A 27,643-nucleotide genomic window follows, 5' to 3' on the forward strand; every position below is an offset into this window, starting at 1 on the left:
TATGGTGGCCAGAAAAGTAAACAAGATGCTAGGAATTATTTTAAAAAGGGATAGTTAACAAGACTAAGAATGTTATAATGCCTCTGTATCGCTCCATCATATAACCTCACCTGGAGTATTGTGTTGGATTCTAGTCTCCTTATCTCAAGAAAGATATAGTGGCACTAGAAAAGGTTCAAAGACGAGCAATCAAGATGATAAAGGGGATAGAACTCCCGTATGAGGAAACACTAAAAAGGTTAGGGCTCTGCAGCTTGGAAAAGAGAAGGCTGAGAGGGAGATATGATTAAAGTCTACAAAATCTCGAGTAGGGTGGAATGGTACAAGTGGATTGATTTTTCACTTCGACAAAAATTACAAAGACTAGGGGACACTCAATGAAGTTACAGGGAAATACTTTTAGAACCAATAGGAGGAAATATTTTTTCACTCAGAGAATAGCTCTGGAACGCATTGACAGAAGTTATAATAAGAGCGGATAGCACAGCTGGTTTTAAGGAAGGTTTGGACAATTTCCTGGAGGAAAAGTCCATAGTCTGATATTGAGACAGACAAATGTTGTAATTTAATAATTTCACACTATTTGATACATCAGCAGCTTTCCCGGGGAGAGATTAGCAATTTTTAATGAAAGGGTTTTTTGGTTTGTGATTATTTTTGTGCCCTTGAGTTTGTGAAAACTGGTGGAATTTCCTCTGTTCGCCCATTCCCAAAGCTTTTCGGGAAAAAGATGAAAAGGTCAATGTATTCCATGCTTTCTGCTCCTACATACACATTTTTATACAGGTGGGGTGATTACAAAGTAGTTTAAGAGTTGAGTCAGAACAGTATCTTTAGATGGCAGGAGTAGAGACATTTACTCTCACTTGCCTTCTTCTAAATTGTCCACTTCAGAAGGTTCAAGGGAAAAGCATGTAACTAACAGCAGAAGAGGAGGGAGTAGTGGGCCCTTCTTGTGTCAGGAAGTTATATGCTCCTCTCGAATTATTTTTTACAGATTAGGAACGGCATTTTAGAAAGAACATTCACATGGGAAATCAAATTTACAAGTAATGATTTCTGAAGTTCCCCTTTAATTTTAGAATAGGATTTGCAAATGCAGAACCTGTTCTAAAATGCATAGTAGGTGCTACACACAGCAGGAACATCCATTTTAGATACAAACCCATCCAAAATATGGAATGGAATCAGAAGGAACAGAGACATCCATTTTACTGTACTTGTCTATTCAGTGCAAAGGCAACACAGAGGTTCATATTGCTGTTGGAGGGGATGAGGGTGTTGGACCTGCTAGGAGGAAGAGGTGAATTTGGGGGCAGGGCATCTCCATAGAATATGATGCTATTGGGGCTCTACATGCCCTGTGAAGTACATGCAGGACAAATATTGGGCACACTCCCTGTAATATACCACTTACCCTGTTTGCAGTGAACACAGAATAAGTGCGAACAGTTACCGACCCTTCCACCAAAGGTGCCCGTGACATTGATCTTTATGAATATAGACATCCCTTCCCTTCTGCAATGGGGAATGGATGTCCATATTTTTAGCCTGCCCAAATCTCCCATCCAGCATATGCTTAGACCACGCCCCTTTTTGCCAGATGGCTTTGTAAAATCAGATTTGGACATCCATACAATATGGATGTCTAATGCCAGTTTATGAATGTCTAAAACATGAACAATGCTTCCAAAATAAGCATCAAATTCTATTTGCCTTTCTTTATTAGTCCAAGATTGCTTTGAAGAGGAAAAAGACTGATGAATTATAAAAAAAGGAAGAATCAACTTATGCATCCCAAACTCCATGCATTAAATCATCACTCTCAGCAACCAGTAATCCTACCTGCATAGCCCCAAAGATGGTGACGTGCTATAATACAATCACACTAATTAGAAGACATTTCATGGAAGAACAATATTCAAATGATATAAAAGTAAATAACCAGTGTAAAGAAATCTGTCCAGCAATGACAAAAGGAAGCAAGTGCTTCAGTAAAAATAGGCATTGCAGGACAGAAATGTGACTCGAGATATACCTAATATTTATGGGATGGTGGATTTACTAACCATTTTGTCTCTTTCTAAGTGCACAGTTGATACAGTGTTTTAACCTTGAAGACTAGAAATATACAAAATAAAAGGGAGCATCTTAACAGACACTAATTTTTGCCAATTTACTTTTTCAGAAAATACAAAGACTAGGGAACGTGCCACGAAGTTACATAGTCCATTTAGTGACTATAAAAACAAAGGAGCTACATGTGCAGATGTGGAAAAAAAAAACCTCATCACCACACCAGAAGTAATGATCTCAACAAAATAATAATTTGCCACTCAAAAGAAATATTATTTGGATATCCTTTTTAGATCTGCATTGGGACAGATAGGGAAAATGATTTGTAACCCATTCTAGGAGGGGCAAAAAAAAAAAAATCAAATAAATAAAATTTGTTAGATGGTACTTTTTGCTAAATAAATATGAAATGATTATACCAATTTCCAATCCATTTTAAATCAATGTAGTAGTGTAACCAGCTATGGGTCCAGTTATTCTACTTACTTCTTACTATGGGCTAGATTCACTAAGCAAACTGATTGGTTTGCAACCCCTTTGCAACCAGATTTCCCTCCGGCCCGATTCACTAACCTCTCTTGCAATCCGCTTCAAATCCGTGCATTCAAATGAGGGGAAATGCATGCAAAGTAGGCAGGGACGCAATTCAACAAACAAATTTGGGACACCGATTGGGCTGGCCAATCAAGAGAAGAAGTGACTGCTGGGGACCAGTCGCACAGTCTCTGCTGACTCTCCTATTCCATTGCCGCCCTGCACTCTACCCCGATCTTCCACTGCCGTCCTACACTCTGCCCCGATCTTCAATCCTGGGGGTTTTTTTCCCTGCAAGCAACAATGGAAGCCTTTCCAGTCCCGATTTTCCAGCCCTGCTTTCTCCCCCATGTCTTCTCTACTCCGAGCCCTGGATCTCTGCCGCCTTCCCTGCAGTGCGAGCCCATGGGTTTAAAGCGGGGAAGGGCGGCAGAGAGCAGGAGAGTCTGGGCAGCAAGAGCAGGGCTTGGCTGGAAGGGGAGAGCAGGAATCGGTGAGCGTAAAACAAAAACCAAACCAGAAAAAAAAAACCCAAACACCACAAAACGCACGCGCAGGGAAAGCAGATGGTCTGCGCATGCGTCAGGATCGCACACTGGCGATCCGTGCAGTCAGAGGGGGGCATTCCTCCAATCACCCTAATTTGAATTTGTTTGTGTTGTGAATTCATCGGGTCTGCTGGAATCAGCCACAGATCGTCCCCAGAAAACAGGTTAGTGAATCTAGCCCTATGTATGGAAGCACAGAATATTGAGGAGTTAATTTATATAATAGGTAACACAAAAGCAATTGAGCAGTAATGTGGTTGTCATGTTTGTCCATTTCAGTGTGCAGTTCACTAAAACATACAAAATTACATATTAGAACTACAGAGTCTCATGTGGTTACATTGCAAGCAGTGTCTTCAACAGCTCTTAAAGATTCTCATATTACCCATATGAAATTTGAGAAAATGGAAAACATTTTAAGGGCAAAAAACCTACGATTGGTCAATTTCCAAAAAACTCAATTATTGTCCCCAGAAATATTAATTTGGAAATATTTTAAGGAAGTATTAGGGTTGGCCGACGCAGAGAAATTGCCCATAATAAATTTATATTATATCCCACAGAAAAAGAAAAATCCCGCAGACTTGGGTGTGGATCAGTTGGAACAAAGAGTGTGATTTAACTGGTTTTCTGGAAGATTCACAAGATATAATTCAAACTAGATCTACCCTATTGATAACTTGTGCAAGAGAGATAAATAAATCCTTAATTATGAAAGCTTATTTTCAGAATAAGCTTATGAAATTTTGTGGAGATAATGTATTGATTTTTCCAGATGTAGCACAAGCTACACAATTGAGAAGAAGAGCTTTTTTTAGCTTTGAAACCAAGGGTGTTGGCTTTGGGAGCTACATTTTATTTGAAGTTTCCATGTAAATGCTTAGTTAAACTTAAAGAATGTGAATATGTATACTGGGACTCTATTCAATTGGAACAATTTTTACAACTTCACAAAACTAGTAAGGTCGACACTTGATTTAATATTAGTTTGGAGCAAGGATATTTGAAGCACCATAAATGTTTGATTTTTTGATCAGGATTATGTTGAATGTATCGATTAACTAATATCAGGATATATTCTCCCATTATGTGGACTTGAGGAGATAATGAATTATTAATGATATGTTGTACTTGTTTGAAATCTTCCTTTCTTTATTATTATCTGTAAAAATGATAATGATGAAAATTTGATAAATAAATTAAAAAAAAAATACAAAATTACAAAAGCAAAAAAAAAATAAGGTATACTCTTTTGTTGAATTACCAGTACATTTGTTTGCCAGCCCTTGAAACCTACCCTACCCCACACCCCTCTTAACAAGCAGAACCGCATAAGCAAAAGATGACAATACTAAAATGATTCACATATTTTCTGTTGTCGTCATACTTATTGCATTCTGTTCTGACCTGTAGAAAGTGTATGTGTGCGTGGGGTGGGTGGGGAGAAATGGATTAAGAGCTGCTTGGTATCTGGAAGGTTAATTTAATGTCTGAGTCAGGACCTCTGCCTCCTAGATTGGCTGCAAATGCTGATATAAAATGCCCTACTGGATCTGATAGCATACATAATAGTCGCCATCACATAGAGTGATGCTTAGGGTAACTGATTAGGGGCTTATTGATGTCAAGGTCCAAAAGAAGCCTTTCTGGCTCATGATAGTCACTGCAGGGGCTCAAATAAAGGTTATATGTATGTGTGATAGGGACATGAAGGCAATATAAAATGGAGGACTTTTTTAAAAGCATTTTAATATATCCATCTGCTTTGAAAATGAGAATCCTCGTAAATCTCCCAGCAGCACAAATAACATTTTTTTGGGAGTTAGACACACAGAGTGAGCAACACACAAATATAACATATTATGTACTTAAATACTGTGTGATTTAACATATGCTGAGAAACGCTTAATATTATTAGCATTATGAAAATGTATTCTGTATCCTGCAATCATATACAAAAAAAAAATAGAAAATACTTAACAATAAAAATATTCAAACAAGGAATTTTAATTTCTGGGGATGAAGAAAAATTTCTGGTTAGCAAAAATCTCCCTATTTGTAATTTTACAAAATTGGCAGGAATAAAATCACAACTCGGTATGATTAGCACAGCCCTCACACAGCTTGAGAACTTCCCCCTAAGTCACGTTATCTGCCCCTTAACACTTGTTAAAAAAACTTAATATGACAAATTACCATAACGCAATGACAAATAAGTCACCATGGAGTATACAGTAATGAGATGCAAAATAAGCAAATTCATATAACCCCTTTAGTCTAAAGCCCTCCACCCCTCCCAATCAAACTCCCTTCTGTCACCAAAAACATTCCCTACATTCCCAGGGGCCTACTTAGAGGTCTATGGGGTCCTGGGTAGGAAGAATTCCAGTTGTTCCGGCCCTTGCCAACATTGCATTTCAAAATGGCACCCCCTAGCGGTAGTATCCCAGGGACTGGGAATCATTCTTGCTCATGACCACTTAGACCATCAGGTGGTGGAAGTCTTTTGGGGAGTAGGAATTTGATCCGGAGGGCGGGGGGGGGGGGGACTTGCTATCAAGAGAGTGTTTTGTGATCAGGGACTTGGAGTGATCATCAGAGGGTGGCAGGGACAGCACCACTGCCCCTCTAATATGCAGTCTGGAAGCATCAGGCCACCTGATACTCCTGGACCAATGGACTAACACCTCATACGAGATGGCTAGCACATAGTATTAGTCATTCACCATGTAAGCAACCTTGGTTGGTGACTTCTAAGGTAAATCAGTTTGGCAAAAGATTTTTTGTTTTGTTTTTTAACCACATCTTGATAGCATCCCCTATTATTTGCATACTAAATTCTTACCTCGACTTTTGGAAGCTTCTTTCAAAGCTGTCAGAATTCTAAGTTTCAAGTCCTTTAACAGTAATCTTCCTTCAAGACCAGGAAAAAGTGAACTAGTAATGGAAATAAAAACTGTTCTTAGCACAGGACCAATAAAAAAATTAACATTATTAAATTGAAAACTCAAAATATTCATGTATAGTGATTTTGTATAGAATAGATGACAATCAAGTCTAGAAGCTAGAAGAAAATTATTTAAAATAACTCAACAGTAGTTGGGCTGATCCAATGGACTCATTTGGAGAATCTGGGTTTGATTTTCTAGCCAGTTTTCTGTTCCCCTGAGCAGGCAAATACTAGGGACAAAGTAGAGACAGTATTTACAATCCCCAGGAGAAGGATTCAGTAATATACTGTATATGCCAGAAGGGCAATTTATCCCTACATTGTTAGATATTACTAATTCTTGTTTTCAAGAGGACACCTTTCAAACTACCACTTGTTCTGCTCAGCAAAAACAGGCATGAGCTGCTAGACCCCCACAAATGCCTGCTTGCACTGCCAAAGCACAACATCATAACTCTGCTTCAAAAGAGATTCCATGCGCCTGGATGGAGACAGTTCCCACTAATGACACAGTTGCTACCATGACAGGCACTGCACCCTTGGTAGAAGAATCTCTGTAGTTTGTAGCCTGCCCCGATGCTGAAGAATCAAGTGGACCACCCAATTCAAGTGCCTCTGCATAAAATTTACATGCCCCTGCCACATATACTCCTTGCTGGGAGCAGACCGTGCATTTCTTCAGTCATTCCCATTCATCATGAAAGCAGGGGTAAAAGAGCAGGTGAGCTACGTGGATGCCAGCCTAACCCTGCATGGCAATCCTGCACCTCAGGAAATACCGCTACCCTACAAAAGCAAGGAACACCAGATAAGCTCTCCCTGTCGGACACTCAAGAAAACAAAAAATAAGGTGTCCAAAGTTAACTTTCCTTTTCCATCTGCTAGAAGGCAGCTCAGATGAGGACAGACCCCAAAGGCTCTCAAAGCTGCTGTCTCTGCCTAAACAAAAACAGCAAAACAGCTGAGGTACCACTAAACCAAAAGGGGAGGTGGGAGAATAGTGGGAGGGACTCAGCCACCTCGAGGCTTAATAGAACTGAGAAAAAGACTGACTTGGGAGGTACTGAATAGTCACTTTTACTTGGTTAAGAAGTTAGGAATTTTCAGTCTCCACCTGCTGGCAGAGGTATGTAAACTCATTGGTCTGTGCCAGTCTAGAAGGATGCTATAGAATAATGATTGCTAATCACACTCCTAAAATATGATTAGAAGCAGGAGGTTGCTCATTCCAAATTCCTCAGCATTACAAGGTGCTGATGACTGATGCATCCAACCTGGGCTGGGGAATTTACACTTAGAATTCATAGTCAATCCAGGAGAAAGAGTTTCACATCGATTTCCTGGAGTTCTGGGCTATCTGGAATGCTGTAAAGGCTTTCAGAGATTGGCTAGTCAATAAAAATGTGCAAATTTGAGGCTGGCAGTAAGGCGCCCACGCATGCACGGTAAGATGCTGTTTTCAACTTCAAAGCGACATATACGCTATTAAGCATTTGCATCAGGGGCTCCTTGGATACATCACGTGCATGTGAGATTATCTTGGGCTCCTTGTCCTTAGAGAAGTCTGGTTACTATGTGTTTATTTGTCATGGCTAGAGCAGAAATATGTGTTTCTTGCCCAGCTTAGAGATCATCGCAAGATTCTCTCTCACAGGCAAGAACATAAAAGTTTAATCAGTTAAACAAAAATGATGACATGTAATGTATGCCAATCTCAGTTAAAAAAAAAAAATAAAAAACAAGCTCTGCTATGGTTAATCAGTTTGTAATATTTAAATCAAAATATGCTGTGAAAACACTTTCAAACCAGAGTAAGCTTTGGAAAGACAATATGAATAACAAGGCCAGTCTGCCCTCCCCCCTCAAGGACTAAGGTATCAAGCAGGCAGTTATCACAGCCTCTCAAAAAGCTTCACCCTGAGGAAAAGTGGCAAACTGACTTTCATTATTATTAGTATTGATTTTCTAAAGCTCACCATGATATAAAAATGCATTCACAGCATACTATATACTCCAGTCAGAAGCTCAGTAAGCCATGAACTGACAGCAAATCATTTTATAATAGTTAAGATTTATGAACATTATTGTACTCTTTCTCAGAACGTAAAAAGCAGCATGGAATTTCAATAAAATAGCATAAACATGCCTTTTACCTTGGAAAATCCTCTGAGGTTATGTAAACGATATCTTCATCTGATACAGATGAGGAGAAAGGGGTGAAGTTTCCATTCTGTAGTGGAAGAAGCTCCAATCCAAGAAGATCACTATAAGCTTCATCACTGAGCACAAATTCTAGAATATGAAGTTTTTCATCAGTAGAACCTTTATGTCCTGATTTCCTCAGTGTCTGACGCACCAGCGCAGGGGTTACCATCTTTACTGGCTTAGCATTCGAAGACGAAAACTGGATTGCACCAGCAATATTTGCTGGTACCTTAGCAATCTGTATCCCTGAAGCCTGGAGGTAGTTTAGAACAGTTTCTGTGTATTTCATATGTTCATCTATTTCTGAAAAGTGTACCGTGTCTACATTTATCCAGTGATTGCTTGCAGAGTAAATAACAGCATTCTGTAACAATTCCTTGAACAATGGTTCAATGATTGACTTCCAGTGCACCCTGATTTTGTTCGTATCAGGCCACATTCTATAAATTTGCTCTGCAGTCAGAGAGAAATCTGAACACTTTTGTGTCTCCATTTCTTTTATCGCTTCTAAAATAAGAGTTGCATATACAGTAGGAACCAAACTGTTTATAAGAAGCTCATTCCACAAAGCTGAAGGATCTCGCCACTGGTCCAGTTCTCGCCATTTGATGCTCCGTCGATTGTCAGTCAAACCAAAGAAGCCACTGATATGGACAGGGAGACCTGTTTTGCTTTCTTCACCTGGAGGTAAAGGAAGAAAGCAAAAAGATCTCCCAGAAAATTCACTTGTAGCACCTTTTTCATCCCTACTGTTTGATAAAGACATAGCTATGCCAATAGTTGGAATGAATTTCAAGTCATCAGCCAAACGGTCAAGCTCGCTGCACATACCACGACCTCCCACACTATTACAGACCAACCAAGATGTTTTCTGTGTCTCTGTAGCTTGCCCATCCTTCACCTCTATGTGTACTTGATATGTCACAGAAGTTATCGTATTATTAGGAACTCCTTTACAATAGTTGTTAATGGCTGTTCCTAGAATTTTAATAGCGTTGGACCTTTCATGTTTCAGAGTATTATTCTCACCTGCTGTTACTCTAAAAAGAAGTTGTTCTGTTCCATCAGCCTCCCTAATATGCAAAGACACATTCTGCACACTTTTCAGGAAAAGCAATACAGTATCTGCATCAGTTCTGAAAGACTCAAATAGTTCCAAAACTTTCTGTTTATTGTATATATTGCCACTTAGTTGAGAAGGTTGTAGGCGAAGAGGGAATCGGAAAAATGTCCCAGGAAAATTGCCATTTCTAAATGTCTCTTTGGTGCTTCCAAAAACGCCAATAAATGGTGTAAACTGGTCCACAAATTCATCAATTTCTTTTCTGTCATCCTTAAGATTCCAACATTGGCCTGATTCATTATGACCAAAGAGCACTTGATGGGGATCCAACATGCCAATCTGGTCACCACTGAAGATACATGGAACATCTGCACAAATCCAATTTAAAAAAATTCTGTGTTTCAAAATTCTGTTCAATTTTCACAACTTTCACAATAAAGTTTCAACAATGCTGTTCACCAATACATAAAATACCGTATTTTCGCGGATATAACGCGCACCATTGTAAAACGCGCACAGGGGTATAGCGCGCAGAAATCACGATGATATGTACAAAAACTTTTCTATACCGCGCTCAGGCATATAACGCGCATGCTGCCCGACTCTCCTTTCGCCCGCCCTGACTTTCCGTGCGCTGTCCCGACTCTCCGTTCACCCCCCCTGACTTCCGTGCACTGTCCTCCCTTGAAGTCCTGTCCCCCCTTGAAGGTCTGTCCCCATCCTGAAAGCCTGATGCCCCCCCCGACGTCCGATACATCCCCCCCCGGCAGGACCACTCGCACCCTCACCCCGAAGGACCGCCGACTCCCCAACAATATCGGGCCAGGAGGGAGCCCAAACCCTCCTGGCCACGGCGACCCCCTAACCCCACCCCGCACTACATTACGGGCAGGAGGGATCCCAGGCCCTCCTGCCCTCGACGCAAACCCCCTCCCCCCAACGACCGCCCCCCCCCCAAGAACCTCCGCCCGTCCCCCAGCCGACCCGCGACCCCCCTGGCCGACCCCCACGACACCCCCACCCGCCTTCCCCGTACCTTTGTGTAGTTGGGCCAGAAGGGAGCCCAAACCCTCCTGGCCACGGCGACCCCCTAACCCCACCCCGCACTACATTACGGGCAGGAGGGACCCCAGGCCCTCCTGCCCTCGACGCAAACCCCCCTCCCCCCCAGCCGACCCGCGGCCCCCCTGGCCGACCCCCACGACCCCCCCACCCGCCTTCCCCGTACCTTTGGAAGTGGGCCGGACAGACGGGAGCCAAACCCGCCTGTCCGGCAGGCAGCCAACGAAGGAATGAGGCCGGATTGGCCCATCCGTCCTAAAGCTCCGCCTACTGGTGGGGCCTAAGGCGCGTGGGCCAATCAGAATAGGCCCTGGAGCCTTAGGTCCCACCTGGGGGCGCGGCCTGAGACACATGGTCGGGTTTGGCCCATGTGCCTCAGGCCGCGCCCCCAGGTGGGACCTAAGGCTCCAGGGCCTATTCTGATTGGCCCACGCGCCTTAGGCCCCACCAGTAGGCGGAGCTTTAGGACGGATGGGCCAATCCGGCCTCATTCCTTCGTTGGCTGCCTGCCGGACAGGCGGGTTTGGCTCCCGTCTGTCCGGCCAACTTCCAAAGGTACGGGGAAGGGGGGTGGGGGGGTCGTGGGGGTCGGCCAGGGGGGTCGCGGGTCGGCTGGGGGGGAGGGGGGTTTGCGTCGAGGGCAGGAGGGCCTGGGATCCCTCCTGCCCGTAATGTAGTGCGGGGTGGGGTTAGGGGGTCGCCGTGGCCAGGAGGGTTTGGGCTCCCTTCTGGCCCAACTACACAAAGGTACGGGGAAGGCGGGTGGGGGTGTCGTGGGGGTCGGCCAGGGGGGTCGCGGGTCGGCTGGGGGACGGGCGGAGGGTCTTGGGGGGGGGGCGGTCGTTGGAGGGAGGGGGGTTTGCGTCGAGGGCAGGAGGGCCTGGGATCCCTCCTGCCCGTAATGTAGTGCGGGGTGGGGTTAGGGGGTCGCCGTGGCCAGGAGGGTTTGGGCTCCCTCCTGGCCCGATATTGTTGGGGAGTCGGCGGTCCTTCGGGGTGAGGGTGCGAGTGGTCCTGCCGGGGGGGGGGAATGTATCGGACGTCGGGGAGTCGGCCGGGCAAGAGGGCTTGGGCTCCCTCTTGCTCCGATCGTGGATGCGGGTGCGGGTGGGAGCGCGTGCGAGCGGTCGTTCGGGGTGGGGGTGCGAGCGGTCCTGCTGGGGGGGTGAATCGGGCGTCGGGCGGGGTGGGAACTATGTTTAAAAACTTTTGTATACCGCGCTCAGGCATATAACGCGCGAGGGGTATGCGCGGTACGTAAAATCACGTATAACGCGCGCGTTATATCCGCGAAAATACGGTACATACTCGATTCCAACTCAAATCCTATACCAGCTACTATCCCGAATGTGTCCAAATTCAGAGAAATATTTAAAAATTCAAATCATAATAATTCTGGAACAATGTGTTTCACTTTCACAATTGGACAGGACTATGGATGGTCTAATACAGAGGTCTCAAAGTCCCTCCTTGAGGGCCGCAATCCAGTCGAGTTTTCAGGATTTCCCCAATGAATATGCATGAGATCTATGTGCATGCACTGCTTTCAATGCATATTCATTGGGGAAATCCTGAAAACCCGACTGGATTGCGGCCCGCAAGGAGGGACTTTGAGATCCCTGGTCTAATACAAAACAAAGAATAGAAACTAGATTCAAACTTCCTCCTCCTAATGAGGATAGGACAGGGGTTCTGGAATTAAGAGACAATTTTAGAACATTTGCACAGCATCTACATATATATACAGTGACACTCACAAATGTAAATGGTATGAGTAAATACCAATTTTACAATGCTGCTACTTAAATATGTGGATGCCACAGGACACGTGAAACAGCATTTTAGAAAGGATGTGCAACTCAGAATACAGACGTCCAAGTTGGGATACCACATGTACCTCCATTTCTCATGTATTTTGCAATAGGATCCGTCTACTCGAAAATACTTAAGAAATGGATGTCCATGTGCTGGCAACATCCACATTGCAAACTGAAATGTCCAAATTATGAACAGGGCAAAATAAGGGACAAAGATGTCTCTTTGTGGCAGCAGCATATTATAAAACAGCCACATAGACATCTGGGTGGAGTAAGAGAGCATCTTAATGGTTAGAGTAGTAGGCTGAGAACTAGTGAACCCAGGTTCAAATCCTTCTTCAGCTCTTTGTGATTTTTTATTTTAATTGTGAGTCTCCAAGGACAGAAAAATGCCTACTGTACCTGAATGTTCACCACTTCAATGATGTGTCCCCCATCACTTGTGACAGAACAAAAAAAAATAAACTGAAGAGCAGTAAGTCTAGCAGCAGCCAGGATGCTCTCAAGCATGTTCAGAGGCATTGTTCTTTCTTTTGTTTGGCTGGTGCCACATCTGAGTTTGCTTGACTACCATTTCAGCCATCCTGAAGAAAGCCACAAGATGGCTGAAACACTGGTCAAGTAAACTTTAAAAAATGGCAGCACTCAGACCACTGCAAGTTCACAATACCAGCCAGGGGAGCCTAAAAAAACATGTTTAGAGATATTTTATAAACTGCTGTCGAGACATGGGAGAAGCCACTGCTTGCCCTAGATCGGTGGCATGGAATGCTGCTACTATTTGGGTTTTTGCCAGGTACTTGTGACTTGGATTGGCCTCCATGAAGATGGGATATATGGCTAGATGAACCATTGGTCTGAACCAGTAAGGCTATTCTTATGTTCTCAAAGAAACTTCCAAATTAACGTGACAAGAATCACATCACCTATTTATATGGCTCAGGCAATTATTGTCAGAGAATTTTGACTGTCCAAACAATATACATAAACACACACATATTTTTCACACTTACCTGTAATATGATAGACGGAATTAAACCCAATACCAAATCTCCCAACTTTCAATGGATCATCTTTCTTCCTGCTTCTTGCTATTTCTTGAATACCATGCCAGTCTTCAGGGGTGAAAACTGCATTATTATATACATAAAGTGCTGGACCTAAGAATTAAGAAGTAATATTATAGCTGTTGCTGTGCAGAAAAACATACAAAATGATATCAAAGTACCTATACTGCATTATTTCCCTCAAAACAACTAAATGGAAAATTTATGCTTTACCTGATAATTTTCTTTCCTTTAGTCACAGCAGTTGAATCCAGAGATTTGTGGGTTATGACCATTTACCAGTAGGTGGAGATAGAGAGCATTAAACTGAGCTCTGTCAGACAGAATGTCATGCACCTTGGTATGTCTCATAACGCAGAAGGACAATTAGTAACAACTATTAAATAAGTAGAGCTCCTTCCTCACAGCCATTAGATATGAATCTAACAACAATTAGAACTCAATGATGCCAGAAGGCCAAACACCTAAGTAAGAAAAGGAAATAAGAAAGGGAAGGTCTCTGGATTCACCTGCTGTGACTAAAGGAAATAAAATCATCAAGTAAGAAATAATTTTTTTCCTTCCTTGTCATCAGCAGCAGATGAATCCAGGTGTAACATTTTATTAATACAGGCAGTCCTTGGGTTAAGAACGAGTTATATTTTTAAAGCTGTTCTGCAGAAGATTTTAAGATTATTGCTGCTTAGCTCTGCTCCCAGCTAACAAAAGGGTCAACTGTCCCTACCAGTATTCCTTCTAAGATACAGCATGCACAACCACACACTATTCTTAATGTGGTCATGCATCTTTCCCGAATCTGCTACAGGAGAAGTAGAGGAGTCTTTGCCACTGGAAATACTGCTCAGTGAAATCAAATGAAGCCACAACCGTGTTCTTAAGTATGAGCTGTACCTAAGTCGGGTGTCTGGTAACTCAGAAACTGTCTGTATGCAGGTGGTATTTTGCTATTAATCTCTGTTCCAGAGGATGAGGATCAAATCAGTGGATTGCTGAACCAATGTTTTGATGTAATGGTAAGTTGGACTACATCTCATAAGCTAATTCTGAATACTGGAAAAACTAATCTTCTTGGTTAAGTAACCCTTCAATATCAAAATCATTCTAGAATTGATATTATCTGGTATACTTATATCTAAGGCATCCACTCGGAAAATATTAGCCATAATATATTGTACTCTGCTTTAACTAGGCAGCAACAAATTAGTATGATAATTAAAAAATTCTGCATCTTTAAGAAAAAGTGTTTTTCTATACTGCATCTTCAATTAATTTATTCCTCAAAGGCAGTAATCATATTGAGTCTATGTGGGCAAATAAAGTCTGCAGAATTATGCTGAATTAAAGAATTCCCCCAGGAGTTAGGTGAAATTTATTGATGCTTGAATCCTGCTAAACCAATTCAGCCTGGTGGTTTATGTCTTCCTACCTGCAGATGGAGGCAGATAAGAAAAACAGAAGATTCTAATGACATCACTGGTATACAAGATGATGCAGCCAGAATTTTGTCAGTATGTTAGTTAATGTCAAAGCTAAAAATAATAGTAAAAGCAGATAAAATATTTGAAAAAAAAAAATACCAAATATCCTTCTTGGACACTTCTGCATAATGTGAAAGTACGAGTGTTTGCAGATGACAGGTAAAGAACTCAAGGATATCCCAAACCCAGAGACTCCTGGACTTGTTTAGCAGGATTCAAAAAAAGGAAATGATCAGGTAAGAATAGATCTCACCTTCCTTATCATCCTCCTAGACTAGTGGGTTGTACCAAACTTATCCCTCAGAGAAGAGGACAAAGTTCCTTCCAAAATGGCCCTGTCAAATTAATTGACCCCTCTGGCTCAGATATCAACCTTATAATGCCCAACGAATAAGCAGAGCAACAACCAAGTTGCAAATCTACCAATATTCTGTGGAACACTGTTCTGGTTTCCAGTTAAGAAGCTGCTTGATTTCTCATTAGATGGGACTACTTTTTGCTTAAGAATGTAGGCAACTTCCAACTATCATCTTAATCCAATGTGCCAGAGATAACTTAAGAGACTGCTTGCCTCCTTATGCAAACCACTAAACATATGAGCTTATTTGCAAAGTGACCTCCAGAAAATGGAAGAGTGCCTTGCAAACATCCAATTTAAGTGGACTGATGCCTAATCCTCCCTTGTGTAACCAAGGTTTAAATAATAAAGAAAATTAAAGTTTCTGAAGAGTTTGAAGACATCTTCATGTATTCTTCATTTGGTTTTATTTTGATATTTGCTGGTTTAATGCTGTTTTTGAATGAGTGACTGTTGGAATTCCAGACTGATAATTTCTGAGGTCTGATGACCAGAAGTCAGCAGTGCTGGGGAGTTCTAAAACTGCCAAGGTGGGCATTGGGTTGGTTTTGTTGGCAGAGACAGGTGTATGTTGATGGACGTCTCTGCAAAAAGTCACCACCAACATCTTCTCTCATATCAAGCAGTATTATGGGGTAAAGACCTGGAACAATTACTTATGCTAGCTAATACTTACAGGAAATTTAGGAAACACCTAAAACCATATCTGTTCCTGAACTACTTCGGCAACTAATTTATACAATCTTTCCAACTTAACTGATCCCTAGAATCACAATTCACTAGTATTAACTTGACAGTTCCACTCAATTTGTACTATTCTTAATCATTGTAAACCGCATAGAACTTCTTGGTCTTGCAGTATATAAAATTATTATTATTATTATTATAAAATTTGTCTGTAAAGATAAATTTTCATTTTGATAATTGATTTGGTTTAGGATATTGTTATTTGAGCTGAGGTATTTGCTTTATGCTAGCTTGGGTGTGGTGAATTGGCATTTTTCAGTTGGTAGAGATTTATTTATAGTAAAGAAATTTTACCAGAGATATCAGCAAAGTTTTTATTATAAAGGATTTATGTTTTGCTGATTTAATTAATGTTCATTTCAGCTTAAGTGATTTTGAGAAGTTTTAAGAAATTGAGTTGATGTGACTGTTTGAAAACCTTAGGCTGAAGATTCCAAATAGAATTGAACCCCAATGATGACATGGCTGTGCACTGCTATTTAATATTTTTGGTTTTTATGAAAGAAATTGTATTAAATTTTAATTAAACCTTGATTTGATAAAAAGTGGGTGAGATTAGTTTTAGGAAATATGAATTATCTTTTTTAGTAAAGGGAAATATTTATGTTCAGTTAGAAGGAGGTTTCTTTCCTTTTGCTTGTTTATATATAGGGAGTAGGAGATTCTACAAGCAAGAACACAGAAGAAGAAGGTACCCAACACAAGAGTCAAACCTGAAAACAAGGACAAATCTGAAATGTACCGTATTTTTTCGCATATAACGCGCGCGTTATACGTGGTTTTTACGTACCGTGCATACCCTTGCACGTTATACGCGTGAGCGCGTTGTACAAAATTTTTTTTACATAGTTCCCCCCCAACGTCCGATTCACCCCCCCCCCCCCCGCAGGACCGCTCGCACCCCCACCCCGAAGGACCGCTCGCACGCACCCGCACCCCGAAGGACCGCTCGCACGCACTCCCACCCGCACCACCACCCTGAAGGACCGCTCGCACCCCCACAGCCTCCCGACCCCCCCCCCCCATCATGTAGAAGCTCCTACCGGTGTCCTGCTGCTTCCTCTTGGCGGTCCCGACACCCGACACGATCGAGGCAAAAGGGAGCCCAAGCCCTCTTGCCCCGCCGACTCCCCTACTCCCCACAATATCGGGCCAGGAGGGAGCCCAAGTCCTCCTGGCCCTGGCGCCCCCCCCCCCGCTAGTTGTTCGGGCCAGGAGGGAGCCCAAATCCTCCTGGCCACGGCGACCCCCTACCCCCACCCCGCACTACATTACGGGCAGGAGGGATCCCAGACCCTCCTGCCCTCGACGCAAACCCCCCTCCCCCCAACGACGGCCCTCCCCAAGAACCTCCGACCGCCCCCCCTGGCCGACCCCCACGACATCCCCACCCCCCCTTCCCCATACCTTTGTGTAGTTGGCCGGATAGACGGGAGTCAAACTCGCCTGTCCGGCAGGCAGCCAACGACAGAATAAGTCCGGATTGGCCCATCCGTCCTAAAGCTACGCCTACTGGTGGGGCCTAAGGCGCCTGGGCCAATCAGAATAGGCCCGGGAGCCTTAGGTCCCACCTGGGGGCGGGGCCTGAGGCACATGGGCCCAACCCGACCATGTGCCCAAGGCCCCACCCCCAGGAGGGACCTAAGGCTCCCGGGCTTATTCTGATTGGCCCAGGCGCCTTAGGCCCCACCAGTAGGCGGAGTTTTGGGACGGATGGGCCAATCCGGCCTCATTCCGTCATTGGCTGCTTGCCGGACAGGCGGTTTTGGCTCCCGTCTGTCCGGCCAACTACACAAAGGTACGGGGAAAGGGGGTGGGGGTGTCGTGGGGGTCGGCCAGGGGGGTCGCGGGTCGGCTGGGGGGGCGGTCGGAGGTTCTTGGGGGGGCGGTCGTTGGGGGGAGGGGGGTTTGCGTTGAGGGCAGGAGGGCCTAGGATCCCTCCTGCCCGTAATGTAGTGCGGGGTGGGGGTAGGGGGTCGCCATGGCCAGGAGGATTTGGGCTCCCTTTTGGCCCGAACAACTAGCGGGGGGGGGTCGCCAGGGCCAGGAGGACTTGGGCTCCCTCCTGGCCCGATAATGTCGGGGAGTTGTGGAGTCGTCGGGGCAAGAGGGCTTGGGCTCCCTTTTGCCCCGATCGTGTCAGGGAGTCGGGGGGGCAAGAGGGCTTGAGCTCCCTCTTGCCCCGATCGTGTCGGGGGTGCCGCGGTTGGCTGGGGCAAGAGGGCTTGAGCTCCCTCTTGCCCCGATCGTGTCGGGGTGTCGGGACCGCCAAGAGGAAGCAGCAGGACACCGGTAGGAGCTTCTACATGATGGGGGGGTCGGGAGGCTGTGGGGGTGCGAGCGGTCATTCAGGGTGGGGGTGCATGCGAGCGGTCCTTCGGGGTGGGGGTGCGTGCGAGCGGTCCTTCGGGGTGGGGGTGCGAGCGGTCCTGCGGGGGGGGGGAATCGGACGTCGGGGGGGGGGGGCATCAGGCTTTCAGGGTGGGGACAGGACTTCAAGGGGGAGAGGAGAGTCGGGGCGGGCGAAAGGAGAGTCGGGGTGGCCAGAGGAGAGTCGGGGCGGGCGAAAGGAGAGTCGGTCAGCATGTGCGGTATACAAAAATTTCTGTACATAAATTTGTGTTTTTCGCGTGCTATACCCGTGTGCGCGTTTTACACGGGTGCGCGTTATCTACGTGAAAATACGGTACTTATCTGGATCCATCTGGCAGAGAACCCCCGTCAGAGAAGAAAAAAAAGAAAAACAAAGTATCAATTTTCTTATAAAAATAGTTATTGTATACAACATAATTTTAAAAATTAGTGTTTTCAAAATCAAGTGCAAAGTCACATTAAAATTTATTGCACTTATCAGGTGTGTTGATAGTTTTCTTTTACTTACCTATTTTATCCTGGTATTAAAATTTTGGGAAAGGGAAATTTTAAATATAAATCTGTTACTTCTTTAAGGATATTAATTATACTCTCAGCTAACATGACTACATTGTTGAGAATTTCACCTTGGGGAAGTAGCAGGTTACACTTGGAAGGCTTCTAGAAAAAAGGAAGATAAACCACCTGATACACATGAAACAGATATACTATTTTGACAGATGAGAGGAACTGTACTAAATAATAACCAAATCTGGCAAAAAGAGACAGATAGGGCTCCATACAGTGCTTGCAATTCTGAAATCTTCTTAGACGAACATACGGTAACTACAAAAGCCATCTTAATAGACATACCTTTCATGGAAGTCTGATGGAGAAACTCAAAAAGAGGACCAGCCAATGATGACAGCACTAAATTAAAATCTCTTGTCTGAGCATAGTCTGGATCTCCTCCTAGAGAGATGGTGCTGGTACTGTAAGAGATACCAGCATGGAAGCAGTCTGCTATACTAGTTGGTGGGGCATGGGAGACCTCAAAGTTGAGGAACGCCCATAAGGAAAAATCATCTGAATAGAAGGAAAGCAGTGATCTGTACATTGATGCTTGCTATGTATTGAGGAAGTCGACATTTGGGAGGATGCAATGGCATACCTAGAAGAGGAAACATGTTAGTGCTTTTTAGCTTTCTTATGTGCCATATTCTTTGATGCTCAAGGCATTGATGAAGATGATGTATTGTCCCTCCTCTGCAAGGAACCCAACACCCTAGATGAAGTGTCAATGAGCATGGCGCTGATGTTGATGCTGGGGTCTTAAGAGGCTGAGTGTCAGGTTCCGAGTCCCCCACCATGCTCGATGTCAATGCCAACCGACTCAATACCGAAAAGTTTTTTGAACTGAAGTTTTGGGCTTTGAGTAACCTCTTTTGCATATGGAAATAGAGGGCACAGCTAACATCCCGATGTTCAGGACCCAGATACTAGACATACTAATTATGTGGGTCAGAGCCAGAGATGGTCCGATTACATCGAGAGCATTTCTTAAAGCCTCTCTGTACTAATCTTTGAAAGGGAGGGGAAAATGGTCAATGCTAAATCAAAGGGCGCAATGACCCAGGGAGCTCAAGTGAAAAAGTATCCCAAAAACTATTGATGCTTCTGGGAGGAAAAGAGGACTCAAGGTGACCCGAAGGCCAAAAAATTGAAAAATTGACAAAAATAAAGCTGGTTAAATACTAGAACACTATAAAAATAAAGACTTATGATGAAAAAGAAAAACGGGAAGCCATAAAAAATTAGAAAAGTTTTATGCACTAAAGAGAAAACTTGAAACTTAGCTTTTCAGCTCTGCGGAAAATGAAGAACTGATGGTCCCGCGAGCTGACATTAAGCAAGAAGGCACTGGCATGCGACGGTATGGGCACAGACTAAAAATTTAAAGTGACAGTGCACTTGGTGGATGACATCACACAGATGTGAGAATATTATGCCTGCTTGTCCTTGGAGAGTAAGGCTTCTACTTTCACCATATGAAAAAGCTGGTCCAGATCTACAGTTTCCCATTCTACAAAGACCATCTGTTTCTAGGAAGCAAAAATTCTTAGCAGGTTCTCTTAAATCTTCCAACATAGGATCACCATCAGAAATCTGCTCCTATGAAGCCATAAAGATACAAGGTGGAAAAGACTTGAGCAATAATCAAATGCAAACCCTTCTAGCAAGACAAACTATTGAGGAACCATTCCCTTCCTCTAGGAATATTTCTCTGGATTCTGGCAACGAACCCCAGGAAAATCTCTTCACCATCTGTACTCCCTCCTCCCCAATGTTCTTCCTCAGAGGTCAAGGGCTGGACTAGTGCTGAACAATGTTTGGACTCCCAACCAGGAAACCTAGGACACATACTATGATCAGAAGGACCTTCAAGATGATCCTGACCCCAGTTAGACCCTGAGACACTTAGGACTTAGATGCCCCACACAGGGCAGGGGTCTAGAGCCCAGAAAGTGCTATGGGTGCCTCACAGTATTATGGCCTTAGAAAAACTGGGATCCCCTTGTGGTCCCCAGTAGCTCCTCATGCAGGACTGACTCCTGCGATGTGGGGGATGGAGGGTAGGGGTGGACCTTGGTCCAGAAAGGAGAAGAATATGATCCTCCCTGCAGTCCAAGGACAAAATGGCCACCACATCCACTGAAAACTGAGGTACCAGATGGAATAGAGGCTTCCTCTGAATGCTGATGAACAAAGGAGGATAATTCCAGTTACAGTATAAAAAAATGATGCTTCTAAAAATATGCACAACTTCAAGTGGCTCTTTTATTATGCTACAAGAGGGTCAGAAAATTTTTTGGTTCAGGTTTTAAGCAGACACAGTGCTTGTTGTACAAGGGGTATTCAATAATTTATCTACCTCAGTAGGGAAAAAAAAGAATTTTCAAAAATATTTTGTTTTATTTTTCAATATAATTCCCTGATAGCTCCATACACTTCATCCAGTTTTCCTGCAATAACTTTAACCTCTTTGAAAATAATTCTTCTGTTTGGCTTTCAACCAGAATGTCCCAGCTTCCTTGACGTCTTCATCACTTGAAAACCACTGGAAAGATTTCTTCAAAACTCGGAACAAGAAATAATCCGAGAGAGCCAAATCAGGACTGTAGGGTGAATGGTTTAGCTGCTGAAATCCACATTCTCGGATGGCAGTCTGTGATTACTGTGACATGTACACCAGCACATTGTCATGAAAAAAAAACAGCACACCTGCTGTGAGTTTTCCTTGTCTTTTCTCTTTGATTAACTCCCACAAAGTCTTGTCTTGTGTGGCACGAACTCTAGAAGCAAAAGTCCATCATTCAAGAAGACAGTTGCCATGATTTTACCTGAAGATTTTTCTGTCAAACTTTTTTGGCCCAAAAATAGGGGTCTCAGTTTATATTTGAGCTAACCTCATTCCGCACCCACCGCAGGCCTCCAGTATTGCCCTAGTGGTCCAGTGATATGGGGAGCCGGAGCTGCCATCAATTCCTTCCTCCTGGTGACTTTGTGCAATTAGCCCTCCCTCTTAGTCCTTGGTGGTCCAACGGTGAGGCGGGGCAACAGCGAACCCTTTACATTCCTGCCCAGCAGTCTCCGTAGTGAAAAAAATGACTTCTGCGAGATCATGTGGCAGTCATTTTTTCACTATGGAGACTGCCAGGCAAGAGCGTATAGGGATCGCTCCTGCCAGTGAGGTGGGGTACGAGCGATCCCTTTATGCTCCTGCCCAGCAGTCTCCATAGTGAAAAAATAACTTTCTGTCTGTACCAAGTCCTGCACACAGCTTTTACAGATCAGTTTATTTCTGACTGGCATTTTTATCCACATATTTTTACCATAGGACTTCATAAGGACCCCTGAAGAAGAATTTCTGTGGAAACACAGACCGTGTTGGGTCCAGGGTCCAAAGCTTTTCAGCGGACTGCATCCTCAGAGGTTTTTATGTGGTTTGCCAAGTTTTAATATTATTTTAATATTAATAGAAGTCCATCTCAGGAACATTTCTCCACATTGTTTTTTGTACCAATGGACCACCAGGGCAGTACTGGAGGCCTGCAGTAAATCCAGGAAGGGGGGTTGACAGGCAGTCTGTCTGCATCACTGGACCACCAGGGCAGTACTGCAGGCCCGTGATGGGTCTGGGAGGGGGGCCATTCCATAAAGTGGGCGGATTGGCTGGCTGTTTGGGAAGGGAGGAGGGGTCGCTTCTGCCCTGTACCAGTACTTGAATATAAACTATCAGTTTATATTTGAGTCAACCTTTATATTCGGATCGGTTTATATTCAAGTATATAAGATAATTTAACTCCTGGGAGTCCAAAGTGGCCAGCCTCAACCACTGGATACAGGCCACACAGCATGCATCTAAAGAAATCAGGTCTACCACCTGAAATATCCAACTTGCCCCATCTGCTGGAGGCAAAGAAATACTAACAGAATCCTGACCACATTACCTGTTATACCAATGTTATTAGACTCTTCAGGGTTTTTTTTTCTGTTGCCATCTGCTAGTAAAGAGGCATAACCCACTAGTCTGAACTTATCTAATTGGATGATAAGGAAGATAAGCATATACGGAAGCTAAGTACTAACCCTGGTACTGAATCATGTCCTTTGACCAAAGAAATTCTGTCCCATATTGAGTCTCATCATACAGAAATTTAACTTCTGTGGCACCAGCATCTTCTGCATTCTGGATGAGCTCCTGAAAACAAAAGGCACATGTATGTATTTATATTCTTTATAACTTATTTATAATATCTCTATCATATAATTCTATAAAATATGAAATAGTTATTAAAAACAGATCTTTACTCCTAATCAAGATGAAAACTGTTCAGGTATAGAAATATTTTACAGGCAAATACATAAATCAATCAAATGAAGAATTTGATTTGGCATTCTGAGCCATAACATAACATAAATCTTTATTTATATACCGTGATAGCCTTTCAGTTCGAGGTGGTTTACAGAAAAAGTAGCTGAGTAGGGTCAGCGAGCTACAACAAAAATGAAGAACTGAAAACTGGGAAGATGCCACTGAGGGAATTAAGCAGGACTTTACAAAGAGGGAGGATAATAAGTAAGGATGGTCATAGTCTGTAAGCTGCAACAAGGAATAGAGGATCACCAGGTGGAACATGGAACAGAGGAACAATGGTGATGGAAGGCTTTTCCTAGGGGTTTTAAGGTGGATCTCCAAGTTTGCAGAAGGGGTATGTTTTATTTATTTAATTAATTTGTTTTATATCCCGTTTTCCCCAAAGAGCTCAGATTTAGGAGCTTTCTGAAGTGCATGTAGGAGGTGAATGTTCTGATAAATTGGCTCCATTCAGGGTCTTTGGAGGCTGCTTGATAGGGTAAGAGTCTGTTGATAAATTTATTTTCTGTGCATCCTTTGACTGGGGGGAAGGTGAAGAATGATGTGAGGTTGAGTGGATCATCCGGGACTGGCGAATATGAACTGATTGGTGAGGTAGTTGGGTAGTAGACCTTGTAGAGCTTTGTAGAAGAGGCAATCGAGTTTGAAAAAAAAATTTGGCTCTCTATTTCAGCAATGTAATTTTTGGTAGAAAGGTGTGATGTGGTAGAATTTTTCAGGTTGAATATGAGCCTACTGCAGTGTTTTGGACGATGCTTAGGGCTCCCTTTTACAAAGATGCATTAGGGCCTTAACGCGCGGAATAGCACATGCTAAAATGCCACATGCGCAGGTGGTAGATTTTTGGCTAGCACGCACTAATCCGGTGCATGCCGTAAAACCCGTAGCACACCTTCGTAAAAGGAGCCCTTAGTCTCTGGAAGTGTTTGCGTAGTCCTGCCAAACAGATGATGTTGCAGTAGTCTAGGCTGCTTGGACTAGGAGTTTAAAGGTGCCTGGTCAAAATGTTTTTCTAATGGATCTGAGTTTCTAGAGTGTGTTGAAGCCTTTGCGTGCGACATGGTTCACTTGGGCAGACATGGACAGTTGTCTATCTAGATGTACACCTAGGATTCTGATTGTGGAAGAGATGGGGAAATTGGTTCCTCTTAAGGCTAGGGAGTTTGCTGAGAAATTGGTGGCTATGGCTAAGAAGAATTTTGTTTTCTCGGCATTAGTTTTAATTTGAAGAGGGCCATTTAGTTTTCTATAGTAGCCAGTATGGTGTCTATTCTGTGTATTTCTGAGGGCATCAGACGTGTGACAGGGAAAACAATTGTAATATCATCAGTGTAGCTGTAATGGGTGATGTTTAGACTGCTGAGTTGCTCTCCTAGGGAGGCTAGTTAGATGTTGATGAGCAAGGGCGACAATGGGGAGCCTTTTGAGACACCACACTTGCTGGCCCACATAGTAGATAGTGTGTCTCCAATCTTTACTTGGTAGCTGCAATGTTTCAGGAAGCCTTGGAACCAGTTCAATACATTTTTTGATAGTCCATAGGCATCTAGACAGGATAGCAGCAGGTCATGATCCACAAGCTCCAGTTGGGAGTATGAGCGTGTTTAGGCCCTCGCTTAGTAGATTGTATAGGTCACTGATGAGTGATGCAATTACCATTTCAGTGCTGAATGATTGTCTGAAGCTTGATTGGGAATCATGGAGCAGCTGAAAGTGTTCCAGGGTGGTTCATCAGTTGACTCGTGTACTATCCCCTCCATCAGTTTTATGAAGAGTGGCGTTACTGTGATGGGTCTGTAGTTGTGAGGCTGAGAGGTGGTATTTTTCTTGTCTTGTCAAGTTGACACAGTTTTGGGACCAACATTTAGTTGCTATGGAGGGGGTTCTGAGGCACCAGTTAAGCAGGAACCCGAGGCTCTTTTTCTTGCATGAGGAGCCACTGGGGCTAAGATGGCAGGACTCTAGGTTCTTAAATATATGATGGCTGCAGCTCAGTGTGAACTAGCAGCATGCTGGAAATGGGCTAGAGTGCCATCCCTACCAGAATTTTTGTAACAGAATTAGTAATTATTATTTGTTGAATAGAATTAACAGCACTATGGAAGGGTAGAGTACAAGAGACTGAAACCAAATGGGCTAAATATTGGACCTGGCTTTGAATCTGTTCCAAGCTCCTCTGGGAGAGAGGGGGAGCTGGAATAATAATAGGCTTTAGCAACTTTATACAACACATTATGTCATTGTTTGGAGTGGTACGATGGCATTGTCTTACAAGTAAGGGGAATTATTAGTTCCAACACTAGGAAGAAAGGATGGGGGAGGTTCTAGGTTGTGGCGTAGAACTTGTTAGGTTATATGTTATGTTAAACAGGTTTTGCATTCTGTCTTTACCTATTTAGTTCAAGGAATTACATTACAAGAGGTTGGATCAGTTACCCAGAAGTTACAATGGACAGTTTGACACGGACATTCAATAGAGTTGCTAGTACAGGTAGATCAGTACAGTTAATACAGTTAGGTCATAGTTACAAGTACAAGCAAATCATTGTTGGCTTGTCATTATGTCTCAAGGGTTGCATTAGGCAGTTTCAAAATGGGCTTTTACAATTACCATTTCAGTTACTTCAGGGTTGGCTCCCTGTCTTGGTATAGAAATGCTTATTTATTAGGGAGTTGATATCAAGCGTAGATTGGTGTTATAGGTTGTTTCTTTGAGAATTTGTTTTGATATCACTCTCATGCAATGTACTGTTTTAAAAAGTTTAACAAACAGTTAATGGAAAATAAAAGCTTTTAATAGAAAAAAAATAACCACTGACATATGAGCATCCACTATTATCACAATTAGACTCAAGTTTCATAAGCTAAAATAACTCAAAAAGTAAACAGCTAGCTAATGAAAAGTTATACCAAAAAAGAAATCTGACTGAAGATACCATAATTTAAATCATTATATATAAAATTTCATCATTGTAGATCCAAGATGGCAATATGGACGGAAGCATGACGCTGAGCTCTGAGTTAGTGCCATTTTACAAACCTTCTTTTCCACTAAATATTACCTTTTCTGAGTGTTTGCTCAGACGATTTTCTTTTCTTTAATTGGAGATTTTGGACATGGGGATGAGGTAAGTGAGCTTTGCATCCAGGACCTCCGGCGGTTGCTAGCTCCAGATCCCTCATTCAGACGACGCTGGAGTGAAGCGTCAGTCAATGGGGACACCCCAGACCTCGGGAGGAATGCCAAGTGAATTTGCAGACCTTAGTTGCCAATCGAGCTTCTTTGAGCTCGATCCAGAGACAGGCACCCTTTCCAACCTGGGAGTCGGTCTAATGCAATGGAGGAAGCGAATCAGTTAGCCCCATGAGGGGATATAACTGCAAAGCCCCAGAGGAACCAGTAGGAGCAGACAAGTTCCTGCTGAAGCCCGACCAACGGTGCCCGATGCAGAAATTGGTAAGATCTTACCTACTCCAATGAACAGTTTTGGGGAGATTATTAAGCCTGTTAAACTCAGTATGGATGATACGACCTGTTGAAAAAACTTAAAACCATTATGGACTCCAACCTTAAAAAAGCTGTATCTATGTTGTATTCTGAATGTGCCTCTGTTAACTCCCAGGTTAATGCACAAGGAGTTATGTTGAAGGAACAAAGTAAGAGTATTAAGAGACATGAGGAACAAATTACTGAAATAAAGTCTTTGGAGTTGGAGATTGTTAGAGAATTTTTTTTTCAGAAAAAACTAGATTATATGGAAAATAAGCATAGAAGGATTATATGGAAAATAAGCATAGAAGGAATAATTTGAGATTGCTAAATTATACTAAATCTCCGATAATTTCTCCCTTGGAAATGGTGCGGAGATATTTAAAGGAGACTTTGTTAATACCAGGAGAAAGTTTGCCACCTATAACAAGTCCACTGTATTTCTATGGGTGTGAAGAAACAAACTGCCTCCACCGCAAGAAGAGAAGTGGAGAAACAAGAAACTAAATTAGACCTGACAAATTTTCTGGAGAACTCACTAGAAGTAATAACTGAGATAATTACTCTTATAGTGACATTTGCCCCTCTTCTATTAAACTGTGCTAGCAGTTTTTAGCACAGAGAGCCGCGCTGAATGGCCCACGCTGCTCCTGACGCTCATAGGAACTCTATGAGCGTTGGGAGAAGTGCAGCTCCCCGTGCTAGAATCTGCTAGTGAAGTTTTAATAGAAGAGGCCCTTAATTTTTCATACCTATTATTAGGCACACGAAAGATACTTTTCTTGGCTCAACAGTTAGAATGTTTCCAGATATTCCTAAAGAGACACAGAAAAAAGAAAATAATTTCTGCTTTATATAGACCAAGGGTAATAGCCTTGGGTTGCATCCTTTGTATTGAAGTTTTCTGTTAAATGCTGTGTCTCATTTGAGGGGAATGTTTTTTGAGCCAAAGCAAAT

The 27,643-nt window shown here is 43.1% G+C and overlaps 1 protein-coding gene across 2 annotated transcripts in view; it reads right to left on the reverse strand.

Annotated features, from left to right (window-relative positions):
- Positions 1–27,643, reverse strand: part of SACS (sacsin molecular chaperone) — a 133,225-nt gene that overhangs the window by 19,752 nt on the left and 85,830 nt on the right. Inside the window, exons 6-10 of one of the 2 annotated variants that reach the window (XM_033948683.1) lie at positions 22,908–23,019; positions 13,269–13,415; positions 8,262–9,744; positions 6,004–6,095; positions 1,846–1,872 (exon numbers count right to left, since the gene is read on the reverse strand). In XM_033948683.1, coding sequence (XP_033804574.1) covers positions 1,846–1,872; positions 6,004–6,095; positions 8,262–9,744; positions 13,269–13,415; positions 22,908–23,019 — 1,861 coding nt within the window. The remainder of the gene's footprint in view (positions 1–1,845; positions 1,873–6,003; positions 6,096–8,261; positions 9,745–13,268; positions 13,416–22,907; positions 23,020–27,643) is intronic. The other variant, XM_033948684.1, reaches the window with a different exon arrangement.

The sequence above is a fragment of the Geotrypetes seraphini genome, chromosome 6 (assembly GCF_902459505.1).
Source record: "Geotrypetes seraphini chromosome 6, aGeoSer1.1, whole genome shotgun sequence".
Lineage (NCBI taxonomy): Eukaryota > Metazoa > Chordata > Amphibia > Gymnophiona > Dermophiidae > Geotrypetes > Geotrypetes seraphini.